This window comes from Bison bison, unplaced genomic scaffold (genome assembly GCF_000754665.1).
Source record: "Bison bison bison isolate TAMUID 2011002044 unplaced genomic scaffold, Bison_UMD1.0 scf7180017864168, whole genome shotgun sequence".
NCBI lineage: Eukaryota > Metazoa > Chordata > Mammalia > Artiodactyla > Bovidae > Bison > Bison bison.
In genome coordinates this window covers 2098411-2113825 of record NW_011494740.1, presented here as the reverse complement: position 1 = coordinate 2113825, position 15415 = coordinate 2098411, and the positions used below count along the sequence as shown (strand labels likewise).

General features: G+C 38.0%; 1 protein-coding gene across 1 annotated transcript in view; it reads left to right on the top strand.

The window, feature by feature from the left end:
* Window positions 1-15415, top strand: part of TOMM70A (translocase of outer mitochondrial membrane 70 homolog A (S. cerevisiae)) — a gene marked incomplete at its 5' end in the record, with an annotated part of 36864 nt that continues 21449 nt past the window's right edge. The window contains 3 exons of the mRNA XM_010842010.1: window positions 1-273; window positions 11718-11891; window positions 14349-14475. Of these exons, the coding sequence (XP_010840312.1) occupies window positions 1-273; window positions 11718-11891; window positions 14349-14475 (574 nt within the window). The remainder of the gene's footprint in view (window positions 274-11717; window positions 11892-14348; window positions 14476-15415) is intronic.

The following is a 15415-nucleotide window of genomic DNA, read 5'->3' as shown; positions in this document are numbered from 1 at the left end:
TCCGGGAGTGGGGTGGGCGGCGGCAGTGCGACTTCGGGCCCGGGCACCGGGAGCCTGCCGAGATGGCAGCTGGCGCTGGCGGTCGGGGCGCCCCTGCTGCTAGGAGCGGGTGCCCTATATCTATGGAGCCGGCAGCGGCGGCGCCGGGAGACCGGGGCCCGAGGCGACTCCGGCGGCCTGAAGCGCAACAGTGAACGGAAGACCCCGGAGGGCAGGGCCAGTCCGGCCCCGGGCAGCGGACACCCCGATGGCCCCGGTACTCACCTGGAAATGGTGAGAAGCAGCCCCGGGCATGGAGGTAGAACCCGGCGGGTGCAGCCTTTCCTTGACGGGGTTGTGCCCCTCAGGGGGCTTCCCATCAGATGGAAGCTGCCAAGCGGCCGCGCAAGGGTTTAGGGAAACTCAGTTCTGGCTGCCGTTATAGGGAATGGAGTAGCCCGAGGGCACAGGTTAGCAACATTCGTTGACAGTTTCCTTTTGGTTTCAGAAAAATATATGCTTTTCTTCTCAGTGACACAGCGTTTATCTCTATCGTTGTGGGTAAGGGGACATTTGCTAATGCGATGATTGTCTCTAACTAGGGAAGGAAGCCAAATTTCCTTAACCATCGGTACATTGTGATATGAATTGCCTTGATCATTTCTAAGGCCTAGACTTAATTAGTAATAATCTTTTAATAACAAATGACTCCCTGGGTTGGGGAGTAAATACAGTGACTTGGTGGACAAGAGTAAAATGGTGTTCAGAGACATTTATTTCATCTGTAGGAATGAGTTCTTAAACTTGGGTTAGAAGCATCTTAAATTTATTTTTTTTTTTTTAATTTTACCTGGAAACTTAACATGACCAAGCCTGACTGCATGATACGGATTCTCTGACGTTAAGCCAAGCTTCGGAGTGCCTGATAAATTGCTTTGTATGGTTTTGTTGGAACTATTAAATCCTTCTGGTATCTGACAGCTGTTGGGGGAGGTGGGAGGGAGTGGAATTGGCCTGGCTGCATTTAACAATACAGGAGTAAGCTGAGCGGGGTGGGGAGGATTTTTCGGAGTCTGAGATTGTATAAGGGCAGTTACAGTTAGAGAGTGAATCAGTTCAGAGGAAACTGGTCAGAAAATATATATATTTTCAAGTTATTTCCATATTATACTATCCAGAGTGAAGACATGTTTTTATTAAGTGAGTGAGTGAAAGTCGGTCAGTCTGTCTGACTCTTTGCCACTTCATGGGCTGTACAGTCCTTGGAATTCTTCGGGCCAGAATACTGGAGTGTGGGTAGTCTTTCTCTTTTACAGGGGATGTTCCCAGCCCAGGGATGGAACCCAGTTCTCCCGCATTGTGGGATGATTCTTTACCAGCTGAGCTACAAGGGAAGCCCAAGAGTACTGGGTAGCCTATCCCTTCTCCAGAGGATCTTCCCAACCCAGGAATCGAACTGGGGTCTCCTGCATTGCATTCGAATTCTTTACCAGCTGAGCTATCAGGGAAGCTCCTGATAAGTAGTCAATTTTAAAGGAAGTTCTGATGTGGAAGCAAACTACCTTAGTTTAGTGCATCCTATATATCAGGCATTGTGCTAGGCCCTGAGAAAACCAAATAATCTTTCTAAGGGGAGAGTAACATACTGCTTTTAAAAAAAGTATAGCAAAGATGCAGTACGACTATGCTGGAAAAAACCTATGGACTGTGAGAACCAGGAGATGTATGTGTGTTTTATATTGGGGTCTCCAGCAGAGTTACCTTGGAAAGTCATTTTATCTCTCAGATGTTGGTGTCATCCCTGTAAGAGAAGAGAATTAAACTATTAGATCTTTTATTTCAGCCCTGGGAGTGGTGATCATGGCACCATGAATTAGTCATCATTTGTCTTGTTTTGATGTTTCTGAAAGTCTCTGGCCATTTCCTATTTTATTTGTTTTTAATCATGGAAGAACAGTAGATGAATAAAAAATACCTAAAAGTTCTCAGTTCTATGTGCTGTGCTGTGCTAAGTTGTGTCCATTTGTCTGACTCTCTGCGACCTTATGGACTGTAGCTCGCCAGGCTCCTCTGTCCATGGGGATTCTCCAGCCAAGAATACTGGAGTGGGTTGCCATGCCCTCCTCCAAATCACCAAAAATAGTTTCTATTAAAAAAGCTAGGCTCTGATATTGCAGTTTCAAAAATGACCTACTCCACCTCACCTTTTTGGCATTTGATAGAATTTAGCATACTGTCAGATTTTAGATTTCCTTAAGCCCCATTTCCAGTGTTTCAGCATTGTCTAGGTCAACACTGTGATAATTTTTAAATTTCATGGTGTTTTGTGGTTTTACCAGAACAGTTTTTTAGTTCACATCATTGCTGCTAAAAATTAGACTTCAATATTGACTTCTTTGTATAACTTGAACTGCTTTAAAATGATTACTTCTGACCCAAAATAAAACTGAGCAAAACACTTGCACATACTGTTCTTGTGGATTTTATGGAGTTGTACCTATAATCTTACTTTGAATTACTAGATGATACTTTAGTAAAGCAACAGTAAAAATGTCTTTGCCATTTTTTTAATGGAAATTTGTATTGCAACTCATGATGATCATTGTATATTGAAAAACTTTGTTCTTTTTTTTAATAGCCTGGTCCTTAGAGTTATTATTAGACTATTTGACCACAAATGGTAATTTATTATTATCTGTGGTTGGAGAAATTGTTTTATATTTGAATAGCACCTTTAAATTGTCTACCTCAGTGGGCTTTGTAAATAAGAAAACATTTGTTTGAACTGATTGAAAAACTGGCAGAATCCTGATGCTCAATTCTTTTCTACCTAATCAATAGTTGTAATTTTTAAGGAATGCAGGAATGGACAAATATTGTCAGTTTAGGGCTCAGTATCAGTGAGCAGAATGGAAAATCAGTGGTTATTGTTTGTTGGCTTATGTTTGCCTTAATGTAAAACTGAACTAATTACTGGGCTCCTGTCTATTGGGTTTGTGATACTCATGTCCAAACAGACTATACCAAATTGGCTTTTTCTGGGATAGCAAATACTTGTAAAGCAAAAAATTCATATTTTTGTTTAATTAATGGGATTTCAGGAGTTCACCAAAGGAAGGCATCTAATTACAGTTGATAGTGTGAGACAGAGGTAAAGTATTAAATCATTTTCCACTTTGGGACATTATAAAATCTACCGTGATGTGCCATTTTGTTTCAGTAATTTATTTTGAAAACTTGATAATTAACAAATTTTTCAAAGTTTGTAAGGTTCTTTGTGAATCTTCTAATCCACAGGACTTCTCAGTCTCTGGGCCTGAGTTATCACAGGGCAGCATCATATTCAGATATACACCAGCCATGGTATCTGGCTGTACAGATGTCTTACATATTTCTTTTTTCAAACAACTTGTGAATTTTTAAAATGTGCATTTATTTACTACTGACTTTATAAGTAGTGTTTTATCCAATTGTTGTCGTTTGATTACTTAAAAAAGCAGTTATACCAGTTCAAGTTTTTTTTTTTTTTAATGTTGCACAAGAGTGAAATGTTTAGGAACCACTAATCTAAGTCAGTCCTTTAAAATAGGAAGGGAGAGATGTGTGTAAACATTTTAATTAAAGAGGTCAAAAACTGATAACCTGTTATCAGTCATGGTTGAAATTAAATAATTCCTACCCCAGCTCCAGTGATCTGTTTCTAATCTTTTTTTTTTTTTTTAAATCAGGATCACCAGTGACATAAGACCAGTGAACACCTTTCACTCTTCATCTTCCTTGATCCTTCATAGTATTTCACATTATTGTCTCTTAATTTTGTGATTTTTCTTTTGGTTGCTGAGACACTATGTTCTCTGATTGTAGTTTTTTGTGGTTCTATCACAGGCTTTCTTAATGCTCTGTACCGTCACTGGATGCTTATTTGCCCTCCAGAACCTTCACTTAACACTTACATGATGACCCCCTAATTTCTTGTTTATAGCTCAGACCCCTCAAAAGACCTAAGACCCAAATTTACAGGAAATCTTCACCTCATTACCTTTTAAGTGTTTAACATCGGATTCTCTTGAGAATATTCCTTATCAATGTGGTTCATCTAACTAGTTTTCCAAGCCAGAAACTTGTGAACTATCTTCCCTAACTCTGTATTCTTTTCATGTTCTCCACATCCAACCTAGAAAAATATCCAGAACATTCTACTTCTTAAGTATCTGACTACTCTTCTTTCCCACTGCTATTATATCTTGACTGAATAACTCTCTTTATTGTCTTCCTCCAATCCGTTTTGTCACTAATAGAGTAAATCCTAACAGTTCCATGCTTAAAACTGTTAAGTGGTATTCTGGTCATTGCTCACAGATAAGTTCAAATTCATCATGATTCAAGACTCTGTGGTCTTGTTCTCGCTTATCTCTTTTCTCCATCTCTTGCACTTCCTCTTGTTTCTTGCCTTTGGATGTTCTGTAACACTGTCCATTATGTCTACCTTTTTATCCTTCAAGTCACAATATATAGGCCATTTCACCTTTTCTGAAACCCTTTTATACCTAAGCATTCTGTTGTGTGATTGATTACATCACACTCTGAACTTTTCTCTTCCATAGCACTTAGTACTAGAGTTGTTTATTCATGTCGTTGCTACTAAACTCAGGAATCTGTGAAGACTGGGACTTGCTCTGTCTTTGCCATTTTTCAGAACTGGCACTTGGAAGATGTGAGTAAGTGAACCAGTGAAGTGTCATTATTTGACATTTTTTAAAAAATTCGCAGAAATTGAATACTTTTTCAAAATTTCCAGCTTTTCATTTGTATTCTATCCTGGGGAAATTTGTGTTAACAGTCTTAAACCTCATTTAGACGTTCTTTTTATAAATTTCTTGATTTTGTATGAACTCAAACCATAATCCTGCAGAGGTAGCATCCTTACAAGTGAAAGTCACTCAGTCATGTCATTCTTTACAACCCCATGGACTGTAGCCCATCTGGTTCCTCTGTCATGGAATTCTCCAGGCAGGAATACTAGAATGGGTAGCCGTTTCCTTCTTCAGGGGATTTTTCCCAACTCAGGGATTGAACCCAGGTCTCCTGCAGGCAGATTCTTTACCATCTGAGCCACCAGGGAAGCCCTCCTTACAAGTATATTCTTCTTAAAGAGTTCTCTGTATTATGATTTAGTAGGTGGGGTTGTATGTAGATTTTTTACATTTCAGGACATAATCTAGAAAAGAACTTTCTTGTTATCTTTAGGTATCTTTTATCTTAAACTTGATTTTTTATAAAAGTAGCAATTGGTCAATAAAGTATTGAAAGATTGTTTCTTATGTGGTAAGTGTTTCAGACTTGATTGCTACTTTCGTAAAGCTAGGATTCAAATTTTAAAATATGCCTCTGGAATTTGGTAAACTTAAGGGAATAAAACCATTGAAAAGAAACAGTATGCAACCACCTCATGTATATTCTACTGCTGCTGCTAAGTCACTTCAGTCGTGTCCGACTCTGTGTGATCCCACAGACGGCAGCCCACCAGGCTCCCTCGTCCCTGGGATTCTCCAGGGAAGAACACTGGAGTGGGTTGCCATTTCCTTCTCCAATGCATGAAAGTGAAAAGTGAAAGTGAAGTCGCTCAGTCGTGTCCGACTCTTCGTGACCCCATGGACTGCAGCCCACCAGGCTCCTCCATCCATGGGGTTTTCCAGGCAAGAGTACTGGAGTCGGGTGCCATTGCATGTATATTCTAACTGGATGTAAATGTGTAATTATGGTGATGAGTTCCCTCTTACCCACTGTTTTAGCTTTCTGTAGTTTCAGCTAACCTCAGTAAACCATGATTTGAAAATGTTAAATGGAAAATTCCAGAAGTAAATAGTTCATAAATTTTAAATTGTGTGCCATTCTGAGTAGGTCCTGCTCTGGATGTGAATCATCCCTTTGTCCAGCACATCCTGTCCCTTAGCATTCAGTTAGCTGTCAGATTGACTGTTGCACTAGTAACCTGTATTTTACTTAATAGCCCAGAGCACAAGATTAGTGATGCTGGCAATTAGGACATACCAAAGAGAAGCCATTAAAGTTCTTCTTTTCAGTAAAAAGGTGAATGTTCTTGACTTAATAAGGAAAGGAAAAATAATCATATGGTGAGGTTGCTAAGATATATGGGAAGAATAAATCTATTTCTGAAATTGTGAAAGAACGAGAAAGCTGTGCTAGTTTTGCTGACACAGACTGCAGAAGATATAGCTACAGTGTGTTAAGATGGAAAGGGCATTAAATTTGTACAATGAGATACTTTGAGAAAAGACCACATTCACATAATTTTTATTACAACATATTGTAATTGTTCTACTTTGTTATTACTTATGAATCTCTTATTGTGCCTAATGTATAAGTTAAGCTTTATCCTTGATACATGTATGTAGGGAAAAAATGTATATGTAGGCTTTGGTACTATTTGCAGTTTCAGGCAGTCACTGGAGACAGGAGTCTTCGAATGTATCTCTTGCAGATAAAGTGGTGATTGCTATACCTATTCTATCTCCTTACACATGGATTAATGTACCTAATTCTAGCTCATTCTTTTTACAATGACTATATGTTTCTGATCACCAGAGTGTTTTTTAAACACTTGCTAAGAATTTACAGTGATTCCTTATTGCCAAATCTATATCATTGATAATTCTAAAGGTTCTTATTATAACTTGAGAAAGTAGATGGAGTTGGGTAGAAAGTAACTGAAAAGCAGTGCAAAGGATTCCTGGGAGTTGGAATTAAAATCCCCTATATTATAAAGAATTGGGTAGTTGTATATTTTCCAGTTTAAATTTTTTCTTCCAATAAATTTAATTTCTGCCTGGTATTGGCCTCAAAGCTTATGAAAATAATGTCTAATTATGATCTAATTACTATTATTAATGTCTAATTATTATCTTTAGGTATCTTTTATCTTAAACTTGATTTTTATAAAAATAGCAATTGGTCAATAAAATATTGAAAGATTGTTTTTAATGTGGTAAGTGTTCCAGACTTGATTGCTACTTTCATAAAGCTATGTAAAGTTTTATGTAAAGTTTCATAATCACTATGTTTCTATGTTTCACTAATCTACTATGACATAGTAGAAGGCTGGTGTTGATTGATAAGCTCACGTTTTGTTCTAAATTTTATCATTGGGCCAAAATAATTAGCTTTTCTGTATTGTCCCTGTGGTAATGGCATTCTTTCTCTTCATTTTTATTAATGAAGGGAAGCAGTTAGACAGTAATGTGACTGTGGAGGGAGTGTGGTGAGCAGAAGGTGATAGTGAGGTTCACTGAGACATTGCTCTTCCCAGATGTGGTTTGGTTGCCTTCTGGAGTGACAGTGGATGAAAATTTGCAGTTTGGTGATTTGCCTGTGTAATTTGATCCTTGTCCACTCAGTGTCATTCAGAGCATCATTTTTTTTTCCTAGTACAGTAAGGAAAGGAAATTAAGCAGGTTCTGATTTTGACCCTAAGAGACAAAAAAATCTATAATAATTTTTAAAGGGAATCTATTGTAAAACGTGACTAAATGGAGGGAAATGGTAAGTGAAAGAAGTAAACAGTCCATAAGTGTTCTTGAACGTTTGTGTTCAAAATGTCTTGGTTGGTTTTAGGTTGATTTAGACTTTGCTGTCAGGGCTTCCCTAATAGCTTTGCTGACTTTGCTATCAGGGCTTCCCTGATAGCTCAGTTGGTAAAGAATCTGCCTGCAATGCAGGAGACCCCAGTTTGATTCCTGAGTTGGGAAAATCCCCTGGAGAAGGGCTAGGCTACCCACTCCAGTATTCTTGGGCTTCCCTTGTGGCTCAGCTGGTAAAGAATCAGCCCACAATGTGGGAGACCTGGGTTCGATCCCTGGGTTGGGAAGATCCCTTGGAGAAAGGAAAGGCTACCCGGTGCAGTATTCTGACCTGGAGAATTCCATCGGACTACAGTCTGTGGGGTCACAAAGAGTCAGACACAACTGAGCGACTTAAAAAAAAAAAAAGACTTTGCTGAAATAAAAATAAGAAGTACCCATCTTTCTAAGGAGAGGAAGCCTTGTATACCTTTCCATATTTCTCTCTATTCTTTTAACTTATCTGCACTCACATGACTACCTCTCCTGGTATTCTGTGTGATATCCTGTATGTAGCCTTAAACTTCCAATAGACAGGAAAGAGTTCATTGCCTGTTTGTGCTAATGAAACAAAGTCATTACTCTGACCCAAGAAAGTTCTTTTTTAATCCTCAAATCTTCAGTAAAAATAATAGTCAAACATACTTCTCAGAGGCATTTAATATAGCAGCTTACTTTCTATGTCAGCAGTCCCTAGTGTATTAGGCTGTGTATTAGCCATGTTCTCAATGACTTAGAAACATTGTAAACTTTTTATAAGAAATTGAAATAATGTTTATCTTGTTGTATTTAACATCAAAAGTAATTGAGTTTCATTATTTTGAAGTTTTTTTGGAGCACATAAAACTTTGTAGTCATGTTTTCTTGGTAGATTGTACCTTTTATCAATAAAACTGCCCTTCTGTGCTCCATCCCTGGCATTTGAATGGTATTTTGTCTGATACTGCCTTCTTTTTTGCAAGAATTTGCATTCTGTAACTTTTTTATGTTTTTTTTTTTGACCTGTCATTTTGTTTTAGCTCATGCCTGTAGGTAGCATGTAGTTATTTTTTTAATAGGGAGATTTAAGCTGCTCACATTTATTGTTATTATTGACGTGTTTGGTGATTCTTGCCATATTTACTCCACCTTTTTGTTTCTTCCGTGATCCTCCCCTTCCTGCTTTTTTGTTTTGTTGATCATCTCCCCCACTTTGGAGTTCATTTTTAGTGGTAAGGAAGTTGTACACCACAGTTTCTGTTCTGGTGTTAAACCTTAAATGCTAATTTAGCTACGTATAAGATTTTAAGTTCAAGATAATCTTTCTTCAGGACTTTGAAGTTGTTGCTCCATTGTTTTTTAAGACATAATGTCGGTGATAGTCTGACCCCAGTTTGGTTTTTTTTTCTTTGTAGGTAATCTGTATGTGTGTGTGTGTATGTGTATATAATTTTTTTCTACCTGAAAACTTTAAGGATTTTTACTGTGAAATTTCACCATGATATATCTAAAAATGTGTGTCAGGAATTTTTCTGATATTTTCTTAAGACACTCCTTTCTATGCCTTTCCTTCTAACATAGATAGATGTTGGAACTTTGGGATTTATACTCCTTATATCTAACTTTTTTCCAAACTTCTCATCTCCCTGTCCTCTATTCTTCTTGCATTCTGGCAGATTCACTTGCCTCTGCCTGCTGCTTGTTTGCTCCCCAGTTATGCCCATTCTAATATACAGTCCACCTATTTTTATCATAATAATTCTTTTTAATTTTCAAGATGTCTAATTGGTGCTCTTTAAAAGCAGCCTTTTTTAAAATGAATGTGGTTACCTCTCATTCCTCTGATGTTAAATTTTCTGTTTGCTTTGTTTATCCTGCTTCCTCAAATACTAGTTTTTTAAATATGAGTAGGGTGCCTCTCTTTTGTGGTATTAATTTTCCTTTATGTTAGCAATTCTTGACAATATGGTTTCTTGGAAGACAGACATAGTGTGTTTGTCGCTGGTCTTTCAGGTGGAGGGGCTCCTCGCTCCTTCTGGATGATGCAGCCCTAGACCAGCGTGACTTCTGTTTCTCTAGTGGAATGGGAGGTTGATGAGGTCGCTTTAAGTGCAATTTTCCAGCAACTGGAAACCACAACTACATTAGAAAGTCCTAGTTGTCTTCTATTATGAATGTGCCAAGGATTTTTTTTACTGTCAAAGCTTTTGCAAGATGGTTACGGCTCTTTAGAGGTAGAAGATTTCATATATTACTCTTTTTGTGTCTTATTCGACTCCTTTCATCCATTTGCTTCTTTTTAAAATAGGCACGTTTCTTATTGGCTTTCCTGGTTGGCTCAGCCAGTAAAGAATCTGCCTGCAATCTGAGAGACCTGGGTTCAATCCCTGGGTTAGGAAGATTCCATGCAGAAGGAAAAGGCTACCCACTCCAGTATTCTGGCCTGAAGAATTCCATGGACTGTATAGTCCGTGGGGTCACAAAGAGTTGGACACGACTGAGCTGCAGTCCATGGGGTTGTGAAGAGTTGGACACGACTGAGCGACTTCACTTTCACTTTTCACTTTCATGCATTGGAGAAGGAAATGGCAACCCACTCCAGTGTTCTTGCCTGGAGAATCCCAGGGACGGGGGAGCCTGATGGACTGCCGTCTGTGGGGTCGTACAGAGTCGGACATGACTGAAGCGACGCAGCAGCAGCAGCAGCAGCAGCAGCAGCAGAGCGACTTTCACTTCACTTCACTTATTGACACTAGCTAGCTTAAACTAGCTGTTTAATATTCTGAACTTAGAGTTCCCTACACATCTTTCTTTGCACACTATACTTTTTAAAAACTAACTGTAGTTTCATTTAGACTAAAGGAGAAGGGAAACAAAAGGTAAATGGAAGAAAAAAGTAGCAAAAAAAAAGAAGAAGCATGAGTAAGGGAGAAGATAACAGATATAAAAGCTTACTCTCCTCCCATCATCTCTTCATGACTGAGATGCCTTAGGTCCCAAGCAACTTACTCTTCGCAAGGTGAACTCACAGGGGCTCTGTGAGTTCGTTGTGGGGGCAGCTACTTCTGCTTTTGCTTTGTAAGTGTTTACCTGTTGGAAATACATGGGTTCTTTCATAATCACATGTTTGTTAAACATCACATATTTGATGTTGACAAAGTTTGGGGTGAAGACGTGCCGCAGAGCTCTTGGACCTAGTAGCTTGAACCTAAATAACTGGATTTATCTACAAAGATGCTTCCCAGATGTTTACTGAAGCTTTTGCAACTGTCCTCTGTGGCTGTTAACTACCAACTCATGAAATATGTGAATTGGGTCCTCTAGGAAGCAGATACTGAGACAGAGATAGGAGTGCCAAAATTTTATTCATTTGCAAATAATAGATTTGGGATAACAGTTGTAATGAGGATGGCAAAGTGTTTCTAGTATCTGTTCTACACTGTTGACCAACAACCTAATTGAAAAACACCAATACATGTGATTAAATGGTTTTCAGAATGAAAAAGTCAAATAACCAATAAATGTGAACAGATTTTCAAATTCATTTATAGTGGAGAAAATGTGAATTAAAATAATATCAGAATATTATGTTACACTGGGGTTTTGCAACTTTGGCACTATTGACATTTTGGATCTGATAAGTTGTTGCGGGGTGCTGCCCTGTACATCGTAGAATGTTAGCAGCATTCTAGTATCTACCTACTAGATACCGGGGGCATCTCCCCCAACCCCTAGGTGTGAAAATCCAAAATGTTGTCAGGCATTGTGAAATGTACCCTAGAGGGAAAATCATCCCTGATTGAGAACCACAGTTTTATGCCCATTAGACTGGATATGAAAACTCTTGCTGGCAGAGTTTGGTGGGAAAGTGGTATACCTTAAAGCAATACAGCCTTTTGAGGGGGAAAGTGTCTTTTTCAAGTTAAAGATTTATAAAATTTTTGATTTGGCAGTCCTATTAAAGACTCTTGTCTCCCATGAAGATGTAAATATGAGTGGCTTGCATTGTGAACGCCCATTCTGCTCTTCCATTTTTTTCTTCAGTGTGTCATGTAGTCACTGTGATCTGAATCTGTTACTGCGTATTGATAAGTGTTTCATAATTGTTTCCTTGTATTTCAGAACTCGCTTGATAGAGCCCAAGCAGCCAAGAACAAAGGCAACAAATATTTTAAAGCAGGAAAATATGAACAAGCTATTCAGTGCTATACCGAGGCTATCAGTTTGTGTCCTACAGAGAAGAATGTTGACCTTTCCACATTTTATCAAAACAGAGCTGCTGCCTTTGAGCAATTGGTATGTACCGTAGGTTGGTTTTTCTTTTTTTTTTCTTTATTTGCATAATGTTTCAGCTAATGCCACTCAGATATGTCTAATACACTTTTTGAAGTTGTTTTGAAATTATAGGGGTTTTGTTTTGTTTTTATATCCTTTAAGTACATAGGTTTTTAAGAACAAATTTTAGTTTTGTTCATTCCACATATAATCCAAAGTTGTATATATCAGATTTTATAAAATTAGATAATAAAGAACATTAATGTTTCTGGTGACCCCATTCACCTCAGCAGTTTAAGTCTATTTCTTCAACTTTTGCCTCCATATAAGCATATGTGGGGGAAAAAAAGACTAAAAGATTAATTCCCATTACATTGTTTGCAATGTATCTTTCCAGTTGCCACTGTTTCTGGTACAACTTTTCATAGCACACACAGATCTGTTTCATTCTTTTTAAAGCCAATAGGTAGTAGCTGTTATATAGCTGTATAGTGGAAGTGAAGTGAAGTGAAGAGTCGTGTCCGACTCTTTGCAACCCCATGAACTGTAGCCTACCAGGATCCTCCGTCCATGGGATTTTCCAAGGCAAGAGTACTGGAGTGGGGTGCCATTGCCTTCTCCAGGGGATCTTCCCGACCCACGGATCGAACCCGGGTCTCCCGCATTGTAGGCAGACACTTTACCATCTGAGTCACCAGGGAAGTCTACAGTGGAAAACATCTCCCTACTGATGAGCATTTGAATTACTTCCTCTTTTCCCTGTTGCATTCAGTGTTGCAGTAAATATTTTTTAAATACTTTTTTTTTAACATACTTTTCTGAGAATAAAATTAACTTTTCTGAGAATAAAATTAAGAAATGGAATTATAAAGAGATAGTACCTATTCTAATAATAATATTTGAGCATGCTTGTTTTCTAGTATCTCACTGTGTAAATTGGTCTTAATATTTGCCATTCTAGTAGAAGAAAAATACTATCTTCTCATTTTTAATTTGCACTTTTTGAGATGTTGGTGATGTGGACCATCATTTTCTATGTTTATCAGTCATTTGTAGTCTCTGCATTCTTTGTTCAACCATATTTTGTTGACTGTGTTATATATGAAAGGTTACTGTAGTAGGAGCCTGGGTCTGTAAAAGCAGACAATTATGCATCGAACTCAAAGATCACTCAACAGTGAACTGTTAAATGACATTTGGATAAGCCTTTGATTCTCTAATAGAGGAATGATTGAGGTTGGTGTGTCAAATAGTGGAGAATAGAGTGTTACAAATGGAGAAAACAGTGTATGTAATTGCTTCTGAGGCAGAAAAGAGTTTGCCATGATTAAAGAAGTGTGGATAAAGGATCCTGGGATATAGAGAGATGAAATCGGAGAGGTTGCAGAGACCAGATCAAGCAAAGCCTTGCAATAGCAAGAAGTTTGGATTTGATTCTGAGTGTAATGGGAAGTATTTAAGGCTTTTTAATAGGGCAGGAACATCATCTAAAATTGTTCTCACTGTTCTGTCAGTATATTGGAGGGAGGCAGGAGTGGAGGCCAGGGGGCTGAGGAAGGATGTTGTAGTTGCCGAAGTGAGACATGAAGGAAAGCTGAAAACCAGTAGAACTTGCTATTGCATTGGGTGTGAAGGGTGAAGAGAGGCAGGAGTTTTACTTATAGTGGCGTGAGGAAGGGTTGAGACAGCCAAGCAGATGGTTTAATTGAGAAGTGTCTGTATTTTAGGAGAGTGATTTGGGTTAAAGAGATAAATTTGAGAGTCCTCTAATTTTAATGTGGTTATAGGACCACAGATGTGATTACCTAATGGGATGAGTCCTTGAGCATTCCAGCAGAAATCAGATAGGGGGGAGAAGTCAGCTAGAGAAATTGGGAAGGAGCAGCCAGTGGAAGTAGGTGGAAATTAAGCAGAGTGGCTACTCCTTGGAGGTTTGGCAATAATGAGGGCTGAGATATGGGGTAGTAGCTGTAGGGAATTACGGAATCAAAGGAGGGTTTTTAAAAGATGGGAGATACTAAAGCAAGTGTTTTTATGCTAATAGGAATGATTGAGTAGAGAAGCAGATTGCTGCAGAGGCAGGAGAGCTGACAGTGAAGTCCTTGACGTGGGGGAAGTGTAGATCCTACTGCAAGTGGAGGGTTGGCCTTTGATGAAGAGGGGTGCTTCCTCAGTTTTAAAAGGAGGGAAGGAGGAGATGATATGATCACATAGATGCAGGTAGGTTATAGATGTGGTAGTAGAAAGATGGCTTATGTCCTTTACCTATTTTTAAAAATCAGATTGCTTATCTTTATTGCAGTTATTTGGAGCTGTTATAATGTGTTGTGGATATTAACTGTTTGTATGAATTGGGAATATGTTTTCTATTGTGGGACTCTTAATACTCAGCCTGCTGAGTTTAGAAAACTGATTTCTGTTGAACAGTGCTTCCTTCAGTGTGACTTTTTTTTTGTTTTTTAATACTTTCAATTACAGCAAAAATGGAAAGAGGTGGCACAAGATTGTACAAAGGCTGTTGAACTTAATCCCAAATATGTGAAAGCTCTCTTTAGACGTGCAAAAGCCCACGAGAAGCTAGACAATAAGAAGGAATGTTTAGAAGGTGAGGGTATTTTCGTGTTTACATATGAAAATTACTAAAGGTTTTGTAGTCACTGGTAAATTTATATGCAACTCTCCCTATGGGTAGAGAAATCAGTTGTGTGTAAAAGTTGGACTCTTCCCCAATTGAAACTTTGTTCTATAGTTTCAATTGACATTGCTGATGCTTGAGTACCATCACTATTCCCACCTATTGAATTAAATGATTTAAAGTTTATATACTGCACATTTTAAACTTGGCAACATCATCAGTGTAATTTCATGAATAAGAAATCAGAAGAGAGGTTTAGTTGAGTGTTATTAAGATTCTGCATAGTTTCAATTAATATCCTATATCAATATGAAATAAATTTTGAGATGAATCATTAAAGAAAACATTTGTTTTTTGCCCTTGCTATTTTCAAACATTATCCTTTACTCAAGTAGAAATTTTGTAATTGATACAAAGCATCAAGTGAATTTGCCGTTCTCTGTAAATATCATAAATATTCCTTGGCCTCTAATTAGCCATATCTGTTGCTAAAACTTCAGTTAGGGTATTGACCACTTACCTACAGAGTACATTGTTCCACTTAATATAGAGCTAACCCAAAATGCAATTCCACAGTCTAAAAGTGTTTTCCCACTACGTATTTAAATCTGCTTTAAAAGTATCAATAATCAGAAATTTAGCCATAATTTTTTTTAAAAATAATATCATTATTTAAAAGGAGAAAGCTATTTTGTTTTTTAAAATCTGGGTTACCAGTTAAGAGTGGTTTTAGAGAACATTTTAGAAGAAACTTGAGGTTTTGCAGTATTACATACTTCGGTGATGGATAGGAGGAATGTTGCTTTGAAAAAGAGATTTCTGAGTTTTGAACCAGACCTTGAAGTTATTAAGAGCTAATTATAGAGAGGCGTTTAAATGGGTTTTAGATGGAGAAATGGGATGGGGAAAA